Here is a 12,492-nt window from a genome sequence, read left to right on the forward strand (position 1 = left end):
ACCTTCTTCTCAGATATTTCTTCTTTTATTGTTGACTAAGTTATGCCACTTTCCCCGAAACTTATCCTTCCATAATGGTTACCTTCCTAAAGCCCTCCCAAGATGGGTCGGTTCCTTAAGAACCATAGCTGACTTGTTATTTTTTTTTCTTTGTCCTCAACCCATTGACCTAGGCTTAACAATCATTTTGACCATCCTCGAGCTTTTGCTTGTCCTTGGGCACAGCCTATAACCCCACATACCTGCTCAGCCTTCCTATCCCCACAATATAGATTATACATTATATTTTATAGATAGTTAGATGTTTTAAGTGAAATGAAAGATACTCTTAAAAAAAAAAGTGATATGAAAAATGCTTTCTCAAAAAAAAAAAAAAAAAAAAAAGAGTGATATGAAAGATGGGTAGAACATGAAGAGAAGTTAAATAATAATAATAATAAAAAGAAAAAGAAAAGTCATAATCATGTAGAAGAAGATATAGTTGAAAAAAAAAAAAAAAAAAAAAAACTTTAAGACAAAAAAATTCAAGGCCCACAAACAAAATTGACCACCTGAAGCGGATAAGACCCAATATGCAGTTTGCTAAAACAGTGACATGGCGATACTATAAGCTGTTACTTTCGCCCATTGTACCCAAACAACCGGAGAAAAGCCAAGCAAGCTCAACATAAAAAATAAAAAATAAAAAAAAAAAAAAAAAAACCCCTGCCTACTCCAACCTCCTCCTCCTTTCTCACACTCAAAAACATGAAAGTCAAAAACAAAAACAGGTGATTAGTTTAGGGCTGTTGAAATCCCCCGCCAAAATTTCCCTCACTCATTCACATACACACACAGTCACTGTAGCTAAAAAGTCAAAATGAGTGCCGTTGTGGACGATAACAATCAAGCCACCCCAATTGGGGCTCCAAAGTCAGGCTCACCCTCAGCCTCCGCCTCTCCTCCAAACCCTAACATCAACAACAACAACAAAAACGGCACGTCGTCGTCGTCGTCGTCGAGCTCCAAGGACCACATTCTCTCCGTGGCCTCCAAGATCGCCTCCCAACCCCTCCAGTTCTCTGACCCCGATGTCTGGGCTGTCCTCACCGCTATTTCCACCAATGCCCGTAAACGCCACCAGGTCTCTCTCTCTCTCTCTCTCTCTAACCCTATTCATTCCAATTTCATTCTTAATTTCGCTAATTACTTCAATTCAATAAGTAAAATCTTTTGCAAAATTCACAGAGCATAAACATGCTATTGACTGCGGATGAGCATTGCATCGGTCGTTTAGTAGAAGATACGCGTTTCCAGATTGAGTCCAATGCGGTTAGTGCCAATCATTGCAAGATTTATAGAAGGAAGCTCGCCTTATCCTCCGCCACTGCCGATGATTCTGACTATTCGGTCTTCCTCAAAGATACAAGGTTTATTTTTGCGTTATTTTAATGCTTAATGTGTGCGTGTGTGTGTGTTTTGACTGACTAATTAAGTGTTTTTTGTGTTTTGGTTGCAGCACAAATGGGACATATCTCAATTGGGAGAAGCTGAGAAAGAATAGTGCCGAAGCCAAAGTTGGTCACGGAGACATTATCTCATTTGCTGCTCCTCCTCAGCATGGTAAAATTCTTATATGTGATTAGTGTTATTTATGTGGTAATTGTATTCTATTTAAACTAAAAGGGTAGTAGGCAGTGTATAAAGTTCTCTCTTCTGCGAGGTTTGGGAGAGGGGATTTCTTGGTTTATATGCAACCTTTCTCAAACCTGCGAGACATACTTGCAGTGGCAATGTGATCTAATTTAAATTATCTCTGATTCCTGATTCCGTAGGTTGCTTGGACAAAGTAAATTTCAGGATTTTGTTAGTACTAGAATTTGTATTCTTATGGTTTGCAAGCGATTGTGTTTGACAATCTAGAGAGCTATTGACCATTTTGTCTTTTTGAATTTATTACAGAACTTGCATTTGCATTCGTGTATCGAGAAGTTCTGGCGTCCACACCCGTGACAGATGGTGCAGCTGCAAAAAGAAAAGCAGGTATATTATTGGCGAGCAGGGGCAGAACTAGAATTTTAAGAGTGAGGGGGCCAAAGTAATAACAAAAATAAAATTTATTTAATTTAAGAATACTACATGAGAATTATGTGAAAATTTTGGGGGGGGGGGGGGGGGGATCATCCATACATTTTTGAAAATCTTAAATAAATTTAAGGGTAATTTTTTAATTATTGAAAAGTTTGGTGGGGCCATGGCCCCCACAACACATTGAGTAGTTCCGCCCCTGTTGATGAGGATGAGCTATGGTATTTTACTGGTCTTTTCTTGAACGTTTGCTCCACAGGTTCAGAGTGCTAATTACAATTGGTTATATTGGGTTATAAACTTGGATGCTGCATATATGCAGTAATTTCTTGATTGTTGTGAACATTAGAAAATATTGAAAGATAACCTAGTTTTCATGATCATGGAACTACACAGCCCATCTAGTGCTATAAGTCTACATCAGGCATTTGCCCAGGTCATGATATGAGTTCCACAGACATTTTAATGCATTTGAAATTCATTCCTAGATCAAATGGAATTTGTTAGACCATATAGATAGATTAGATGCTGATGGCAAAGATAGACTTCTGCATAATGAGACATTTGAATAACGGTTTCAAAAGCATGGCATTGGAAAGGCCAAGTTGGAGATTAAATACGATTCCTTGATAAGTGAGAATGATAAATTTTAGAGGTGGTGAGTGGCTTTTATTAATAAATAATAAGTATTGGATTGTTGTTGCATTCCTGTTGTAGATACTCCCTTAATACTATTTTTATTTTATTTTATTTTAAAAAAAGTTGTAGATGCTTCATTAACATCACTGTATCAAGACGACTAAGTTCCAGTTCCAGTATCAGTATCAGTAGGTTGTATGGTCAGAAATGGCCATGGCTTAGGTGGAAAATTTGTAAGTTTGGTGCTATTGTAGGCTCATTTTCCCATTAGATCAAGCAAGTCTTCTGTATGCTGTTGCCTGTTTGTGTTTACTTTGAGTTGATGGCTTGAAATTTGGACATTTTAGAGAATTTGATATATTGAATGATACTTACAGGATTTGTTCATTTATTTCTTTTTGTTTCTGTGCAGAGGATTTTGTTTCTGAAAACAAGAGATTTAAAGGTATTGGCATTGGTGCTCCTGAGGGTCCAATCTCTCTTGATGATTTTCGAAGCCTCCAGCGTTCAAACAAGGTATCTTTATTTGGGTTGCTATTGTGATTGACTATGGAAATAACTTCAGTTATGGAGTTAGATAAAAAGTCTTTGTTACATAATTTATTCACAACAAATATTCCATTGAGCAGGAACTGAGGAAACAGTTGGAAAATCAGGGCCTTACAATTGATACATTGCGCAATGAGAATCGTGCTTCTGTTCAGCATCATGAAAATGTAAGTGGTGCTGGTGGATTGAGACTCTCTCTCTTATGTGTGTGCTAGGATGTGTTCAGTTGTCACAAGTGAGTGAGTGCATAGGCTTGTGCTCATGCTAATTTCTTCCAGTAAAAAACTTGTGTTTTTTTCTTACGGCATGAATCATAGGAGATGATTGTTTATCAAATAATCCTTAGTTTAGGCCAAGAGCCTTGAGCTCAATTGACACCTCTTGACATTTCCAATGGAGATGTTCGGGATTCAAATTCCTCCTCCCCTAACTATGGAATTAACCCTCCCCCCCACCCCCCTCCCAAAAAAAAAAAAAAAAAAAAGTAATTGAAATTAATTAGTGGAAATGTCTGCCAACCTTGACCTCTTTTTTTCCCATGTCTAACTTCACTCTAAAAATACTCAGCACATAATGTCATTTGATTATGAAGGAAATGAAAGAACTCAAGGATTCTGTTACAAAATCATACGTGGATCAACTCAATGGATTGAATCAATTGTTGGAGGTCAAACAGATAGAGCTGGATTCAGTCAATAAAATATCTTCTGAACAAAAACATTCTATAGAAGACCTTAACCGAAGGCTTAGTGCTTCTATACAGTCATATACAGAAGCAAATGCAATAATGGAGAGGTAAGACACATTTTTTGGTCACTTTTTTGCTATTATAAGCTCTTCCTTTAAATATTGAGTTCCTTTAAATTAGATATGATGTTTCCATGGCAACATTATAAAGCTACTTTCCCTAGCTAAAGTAATCTAACCAAATAGAAGTGAAGTCCAAAGGTACCAAGCTAACTAACTCACTCCACTCTTTTAGCCTTCCCAGGCCTAAAAGACAGGTTTTAAGGTTTTTAAAGTCCCCTCAATTCTCTCTCTCTCTTCCCCCCACCCCCCAAAAAAAAAATGTATCAATTGCCAATAAGTTCTTGGTCAAACGGTGATTCCTCCTGTTGTAAGGCTAAGGTAGAAGGTGGGGGTTGAGTATTAACTTACAAACTTAACAATCAAACAATAAACTATGTATATTTTATTGTTTGATTTCTCGCTATAAAAAAAGGCACCTAATTTATGAAGTTACTTGAGCTTGTTTCAACACTTTGAAGAATGGTGTTTTCACCATAGTTTTCATAACCAGACTGGCTCGGCTGGTTCAACCACAAACTAGAGGTCGGGCCGGTTTTTTAAACCGGTTCAGATGAATATGTTTTTTTGGAGTTTTTTTTTTTTTTTTTTAAGTTGCAGCTGTGGGGACTCAAACCCAGCACTCATGCTCTAAATGTTTTCTGACATGCTAACCATTAAGGCAAATTAGCTAGTTGTGTCTTTCTTTCACAAACTATTATATTTATTTTATGTAATTGAAATTTTTTTTTTTTTTAATTTGTCACGGTTTGACCTTAGTTGAACCTTAGTCCAACCTCAAAAACCTTGAACCTCTCCCTTTTTCAGTTCTTTGAACGGTCCGGGCTTCAAAACCATGGTTTTGATCATTCTCTTTGGTTAAAACTAAAATGGTCAGAAAATTCTAAGGAAAAAACATCTGAATAGCCTGATTACTTGCTTGTAGTCAAAAGGCATCTGTAGCCGAGCTCAAGACACAATTAATTGAAGAGCGTGACCAGAGAAGAGGAGAACGAGAAAAGGCTGCAGCAGACTTAAAAGCAGCAGTGCAGAGAGCACAGTCAGAGGCGCAAGAGGAATTAAAACGATTGTCTGATGCAGGCCTAAGACGAGAAAGAGAGCAGCAAGAAGTAATTAATAAACTTCAGGTCTGAATGCTTTTTAGTAGTAATTAAGAAGCTGGATGTTACATATGTATATTTTGTTTTAAAAGAATAGCAGAATTATATATCCACATTTGTGTTCTCAGGAATCAGAGAGAGAAAGGTGTTTGCTAGTGGAAACGTTGAGGTCCAAACTGGTATAGTTGTAGTTTTTTTGTTTTTTTAGTTAATGCACTTTTTTTTATTGGTAATTACAACACATCGTTGGGTCTTGTATCCATGAACTCACACTTGAACTTGCTTTTACAAGGGAAGGAGATGCCAACTGAGTTAGAGCTTATTGTCATTAATGCACATTTCATGTAGTTTATTTCAACCTTTAGAGGTTTATTTCTTTGTTGCCTTGACTGCTGCAGGAAGACGCTAGGCAAAAGTTGGTTATCTCTGACAATAACGTTCGCCAGTTGGAAACCAAAGTTTGTGAAGAGCAGCTAGCCTCTGCAAATGGAAGAAAAGTAATAATTTTTGTTAAAATTAAATACTATATTTAGTGGGTGCCTTACCTTTTTTTGGGTTATTTTCACCTAAAAAAGATGTTGAAGCTAATGCTCTTTGTGCTTGTTTGGATGTTGAAGCAGAGAGTGGAAACACTTGAACATGAAATCAAAAGATTGAGGAAAGAGCTAGAGATTGAAAAGGTAGAAACGGAAGCTTCTTTTTGTTCATTAAAATATTCTATTGGTTCAATATGAATCCTTGTTACCCACATTGTCATATATACAGCTCTTTGACCCTCGGTGTTAGGGTGTATCTTTGATTTTTTCACTGTCCCATCCTAAATCCTTGCACATGAGATATCCATGTTTTTTAATTATGTCATCGACTAAGATGACGTGTTAATATTGATGACATGAATTTTGCTGACTGTGGATTACATATAAGGGGAAGTCATACAGATGCCAGGTTTAATGCCTTTTGTGGCTTATTGCGTGTGATGTTATAGGGTGAGAGTTGATTTCTCAAACCCCTACGTTTTCAAAAAAAAGGAGAGTTAACTTCTCAAATATGAAGTGCTTCAATCTTTCTATGAAAAATAATATGGCATGTGTGTGTATAGATGCTGGATTTTTAGGGCTCTTGCAGTTTACTTTCTTTCTTTCTAATCCACTGCAGTGAGATGTTTGAATATTAGATTTGAAGGATTTAGCATTGTGTTGAATTCTTTAAATATGATTTTGGTTGCAAGCTGAGCATAAGTTTCTTTTTAGGCATCTTAGTGAAACTATTCTAATTTTAAGCTGAGTCTTTTCTTGCTGTTGGTAGCAGTCAGCTCGAGAAGAAGCATGGGCTAAGGTTTCTGCCCTTGAACTAGAGATAAATGCCACACTGCGGGATCTTGATTTTGAGAGACAAAGGTTAAAAGGTGCCAGAGAACGGATAATGCTTCGGTAAGAGATCTGAAGCTGTAGATACTTTGTGATTATCAGCTATTGGAAAGCATTTTGTTCTATATGCATGACACAAGTTTTATTAAATCTTGCTGATAATATGAAATTTTCCCCATAAGTTATGTGGTATTTCTCAAGCTTGTACTTCTAATTTCCATAAACTAATTTGTTAAATATCTTATTTCATTATTGCTTTCATTCCTTCATTTTTCTTTCCCTGGTTGAATTGGCCAGCGTGGTGAAAGGAATAGTCTTGAATCTTACCTTCCTACAATACCATTGCCTAATGATGAAGGGCCATTGCAAGGATTTTATGAACTGATTCTGACAGACATTGTTGGTGTCGTTAACTTGCTCTAAATCAAAACAAGTGCCAATATTTCTTAGCACCTTTAAATTATAACATTTGTGGCAGTTCCTTTGTGTAATAGAGAAACCAAAAGACGTCTGATTTGGGGTATACAGTTTAAATTTCAATCTGAATTGTTTTTGGATCAGTGGAAAATCGGAAGCATCTCAAGATGAAATATTGATTTGCAAAGGCCGTGGAGAATTTTAAAATTTATTACAAGTTCTAACCAAAACTGTAGCCTGTAATATATCCATATGAACTTGTTCTTTACTGCTCTGGCATTCATCTTGTGTTTGGCTCACCCTTTGACAATATTTGCTTGTCTCTGAAACCTATTTTGGTATAGCTTGAGATATCTATTGGTAGATAGGCACTGGATTTTGTTAATTCCTTTGTCAAAAGATATGCAAAATGTTGCTTTTTAATTCAAAGTAACATTGTGAGAGACATGGAGGAAGCTGGTAACTGTAAATGTATTGATCCAGCTGGTATATGAGGAGGTTTATTTATTTATTTTTAAATGATTTTGTGTTAGAATTTAACACTCCTATTTATATCATTTCTGGATGTGTGAGTCTCAGCAAGTTCCTGGCTCAGAACTTGCTTCTAGTCTACCTAAATATCTGGTTGTGTGCTTTCTGTGCATGCTGGATATCAAATGATATCCTTGGGTTATGTATCTGTGACTTAAGTTAGAAATAGAATATTAATAAAAGGGAAAACATCTCTTCAGCTTTATTTATGGGCTTTGTAATTCTTTAGGCTACTTCATGCTTATTTTCACTAAGTAGTCTCTATCCAAAAAAAAAAAAATTTATGGACTTCGTACCATATGATATCCAAGGACCTCAACGGCTGACATTTTCATCTTTAATGAGAGAGAGAGAGAGAGAGAGAGAGGGGGGGGGGGGGGGGAGGTATATTTAAGTTTAGAAAGATAATATCAATGATGTCTGCATGGACTTCTTAAACTCTAGTATGATCCTTGTTGCTATGCATTGCAAACAACATCATCGGTTTTATTTTAAGCTTGAGTTGTGTGCTGGTACTTGACTTAAAAATGTATGTGAATTATATAATCCTGTGCTGGTCAGTAGCTCACTTTAAAATTGTCATTCTGCTTCATTGTCTTCTTTGCCAGTTGTTCTTTCTTTTCTTTTTCCAATGTGAAGCTAATGTTTGGTAAGAATGAAATTACTTGTTTACTGTCTTTTTTGGGCTTACATTGAATTTCCCATAGTAATAATTGTCTCTGTGCATGCGTGTGTGTTTTTGGGATCTACGCCTTCCTAATGTTCTGCCGAGTCTGTTATTTTCTGATTCCAATTTTAGATCATTTTGTACTTATGTCACAGATTAAGCATGTATATTGCTACTGCCAGCTTTTCATTTGATATAAATACATGGATAATGATAGATAAATAGAGAGAGAGAGTTTCTTAATCTACAATTGCATAATTTTAACATTTTGGAGCTAGGTAGCCTTTATACATTTTCATCTAGGGATGGTTTTTTTTTTTCCCAAATTTTGTCTTTCAATATGCTTGAATTTGCAGTAGCCTAAATAGTGGTGATTTGATTGGTTTTGGACATATGGTCCATGCAGGGAAACACAACTTCGAGCATTTTATTCCACTACTGAGGAAATTTCAGCACTGTTTGCTAAGCAGCAGGAACAACTGAAGGCAATGCAGAGGACTTTGGAAGATGAGGAGAATTATGAGAACACGTCAATTGACATCGATCTCAATGTACAGTACGGGGTCATAAATGAAACCTTAGGCAGACAGAAAGATGCAACGGGTTACTGTGGTAACAGCACTGCTAAAGCTGGCCCAGCTGCTTCAGCACAGGGTATTGACAGAAATCAAGTTGAAATTTCTAGTGATGAAGCCAGCGTTACTGAGAAGCATGATTGTGATTTCAGAAGCCAAGAAGAATGTCAAAATACCCAAGAGGCAGAGTTTACTAGTGCAGACCATGGCATCAAGGCTGCCTTTGGTTCTGAAATTGGTGGAGTTGGCACAGCACCTGTTTTGGAGGGAGATGCCATAGGCACTGAACGAGTTCTTGAAACTGAAAGCCCAGGATTTGATGGTGAACGAAATATTGATTTGAATAAGTCCAGTACTTTAGCTGAGGATACAATGCAGATTGATGATGAAAGCCATGTGCAAGAAACTGATGAGCATGGTCAAACACTTTGTCCAGAAGCTAGGCATGACTCTCAATCAAATAATCCCCTTGAAAATTTAAAGTCAATGGAAGATACAGAAGCTGGAGGCACAATTAGAACAACAGACCTTTTAGCTTCTGAAGTTGCAGGTAGCTGGGCTTGTAGCACAGCTCCTTCTGTCCATGGAGAGAATGAATCTCCAAGAAGTAGAGACAATGATGAAGAAGGTGATGTAGCTCTACGTGATTCCAACATGCAGGTGGCTGAGAGTCAAAGTACCCCCTCTCCTGTGGCTATGGCCACCAGAAGGACTGAATATTCAAGAAGCAGAGACAATGATGAGGAAGGTGCTATGGCTCTACATGATTCCAATGTTCCGGTGGCTGAGAGTCAAATTGCCCCCTCTTCTGAGGCCATTGCCAAAAGACGGAATCATGAACGTCAAGCACTTGGTGAAATGATTGGAATTGTTGCTCCTGACTTAAAGGAGCAGTTCGATGGAGCTATAGATGATGATTGTGATCAAGGGAGAGAAAAGCGGGGTTCTACTTCCGACTCAGATACTGAGAGTTGCACTGACAATGACGATGATAATGGAGTTGATGATAAAGGTGGATCAGTGTCAGATACTGAGGGTAGTGATCAAGCTGATATTGATCACAAACCGGATGATGCAATGGATGAGGATGATGAAGCTACCCAAGACGATTCTCTTGGATAGCTTTGTTGAGAGGTGCACATGTTTTCTTCATTTTTCTTTTCTGATGTAAATATCAATGATCTAAGTTATAACCCTCTTATTTATCTTTCCCCTTTCTGTTAGAAATTTGCTTTTATGTATTTAAGTCCCTAATTATAATGTACATGCTGTATATGGCTTTTCCTGCCTTATCTTTGAATGACATTCTGTTAGCAACTTTTGATTCTGTGCAATGCAAAGCAGCAAATGAAGATGTGTGTGATTGTGATGGAAAAGGATCTTCTTCTTATCAAGTTTAATGCAAATGGAGACGGTTCATTTCAAGGTGAAGATTTACCTTCTCATAAATCTGATAACCAACCAAATGGAGGAATAGAAAGCATAGGGTCATATGGACAATGAAAGAACTTCTGGTAACTAAAAATTGCAGGAACGTAAGAATGCTTCATTAATTTCTCCCATTTCACTTTTTTTTTTAACTTGTCTCCGTTTTATGATGTTGAATGATTTTCTTTGCTCAGTCAAAAGGGAGTTACAGTTGGGAATTAGTCCTTGTCCCCCACTACAATTTGCGTTGATGATTCAATGCAAGTATCTGTAACCACTGGTAAGGGCAAAGTAACCCTCAAGGAACAGGAGATTTCAAGGGACGAGGTGAAAGGCAAAGTAACTCTCAAGGAACATAAGAGATAAGAGAGAAGGGGTTGAAGCCTCTTTTAATGATGATGCATAATCTATAGTTTTTGTCTCCATTATTTGCACAGTCCCTTCTAAATTTTTGAATCCCCTCATGGTATCTATTTGTCCATAAGATTTTCCCTTTTTATTCTGAAGAAGTTAACAAATATGGAGACATGTAATACAATTCCATTTTTCCCCTTTCAACGATGTAAGTCAAATCTTGAATGGCTTTTTTTTTTTTTTTTTCCTTAAAATTAGAAAAATTGCATTTAAACTTTACATTTTAAGGGTGTAATAAATCTTGTAGTTCTGAAAGTGACAACTTAAATTTTAGGCTTTGTTTGAGAGTTCATAAGGGAATGGAATTGAATGATCATAAAAGAATGGAATAGAATGGAATGTATCTAAGTAAAATGAATGAATTGAATGAAATTAAGTAACTTTATTTGGATATTTTAAAACAAAGGAATGGAAATAAATAGAAGTATCTTTGTTTGGAAGCAACATAAAGGGAAATGAATGGAATTATTTTATAACAATATTACTATTAGACCCATATTTTAATATAAATAGCTAAATATATATGAGTATTTTGGGAGTTTTAGTAAAAAAATTATTAAATCGAATTCTATTCCCTCCAATTTCTCCTGATTTTGAGAGAAATAAAAATTTGAAATTTTGAGGGAATAAAGAGAAATGAGTATTCCTCTTATCCATTCTATTTCTTCCCACTTAAACTCTCAAACAAAAGAATGAATTTTTCATTCTCTAAATTAAAACTCCTAAACAAGGGAATGGAAAAATATTTTAAAAATATTTTTTTTAATTGATTTTCATTCTATTCCTTTCCCTCCTCTCCCAGACGAGGATTAAGGTTTATTTTTCAAAAAAAGAAAAAAAAAAGTTCCAAATTAAAGCAGAAAAGCCAAAAGCTGGATCAAAGGTCCATAAAAGGCAAAGGTCAAAGGCCCATAAAAGGCAAAGGCTCATTCAAAGAGTCCAAATAACTTAACTTATAATCTGAATAGCCACACACACACACACACAAAAAAAAAAATAAATAAATAAATCCCAATATAAAAGTGTTTGTGTCTAATCTCATCTTGCCACATTCACACGGACCTTAAAATGGATAGCAATAATACCTAATTGGTTGTTTTCCCATCTTGGACATGCTTACTTGAGAGGATCCGATCCATTCGAGCTATCAACTAGGTATGAGAAGAAAGCAAAAAGCGTCTTAATTTTTGCGCACCCATATCAAGCAACACAAGTCTTCTCTAATGATGAATACTTCTCGTATCAAGCAACACAAGTCTTCTCTAATGATGAATACTTCTCGTATCAAGCAACACAAGTCTTCTCTAATGATGAATACTTCTCTCAGAAGTAGTTGTTTAGCTGTTTAAAAATAAATAAAAATTTTAAAACTAAAATTTCAATATTTTATAGAATTATTATATTCAAAAATATATATATATTTTTTTTTTATATTGAAAGTCGTATCACATTTAATATAAAATTAATAAAACTTTCAATTATTACAATGTGGGGGTAAATACTTGTACCAAATAGACACCAATTTTTGCAGGCTGATGCGAATGCTCTTAGGGGCTATTAAATTATCAATGCTCTTAAAAAAAGCATAGCCATTGTTGGGTTCATCAATGAGATGAAGAAAGAAAGTGAGAAGTGTGGGAGAATGGATTTGGAAATAGGCAAAGACAATAAAATTAGCAAAGAGATTAGCAGCTTATTTGGTAGCAAATTTCAAGTATTATCATTCAAAATGATATGAAAACTGTGGTTTAACAAGTATTGTGAAAACATGTGTTTAAAGTATTCATAATGTAGAAAATGTATTTGATATCATGTTTCAAATAACATATTTTAAAATGTGAAAATACATAGATGTTGCAACTTGGTAGCAGGTGCTTAGATTTATTTCCTTAAATAAAACAAGAAAATTACAGTACTTTAATTTCAAGGAA

General features: G+C 35.8%; 1 protein-coding gene across 5 annotated transcripts; it reads left to right on the forward strand.

Moving 5' to 3' along the window:
- The first annotated feature begins 678 nt into the window (after positions 1-678).
- LOC126697081 (uncharacterized) lies at positions 679-10,739 on the forward strand. Of its 5 annotated transcripts, none has more exons than XR_007646142.1 (15): positions 679-1,123; positions 1,228-1,409; positions 1,499-1,602; positions 1,942-2,022; positions 3,119-3,222; positions 3,336-3,422; positions 3,848-4,050; positions 4,988-5,189; positions 5,291-5,341; positions 5,561-5,659; positions 5,783-5,842; positions 6,468-6,592; positions 8,551-9,853; positions 10,064-10,254; positions 10,342-10,739. XR_007646142.1 is itself a non-coding variant. In XM_050393915.1 (14 exons), the coding sequence occupies exons 1-13, from the start codon at positions 860-862 to the stop codon at positions 9,839-9,841; spliced, it is 2,853 nt and encodes a 950-aa protein (XP_050249872.1). In that variant the 5' UTR covers positions 679-859; the 3' UTR covers positions 9,842-9,853; positions 10,064-10,739. The 5 variants fall into 5 exon arrangements, 2 of the variants coding, with proteins under 2 accessions (XP_050249872.1, XP_050249873.1); XR_007646143.1 differs by having other exon boundaries at positions 10,064-10,233; XR_007646144.1 differs by having other exon boundaries at positions 10,064-10,145.
- Positions 10,740-12,492: the final 1,753 nt, after the last annotated feature.

The sequence above is a fragment of the Quercus robur genome, chromosome 8 (assembly GCF_932294415.1).
Source record: "Quercus robur chromosome 8, dhQueRobu3.1, whole genome shotgun sequence".
NCBI lineage: Eukaryota > Viridiplantae > Streptophyta > Magnoliopsida > Fagales > Fagaceae > Quercus > Quercus robur.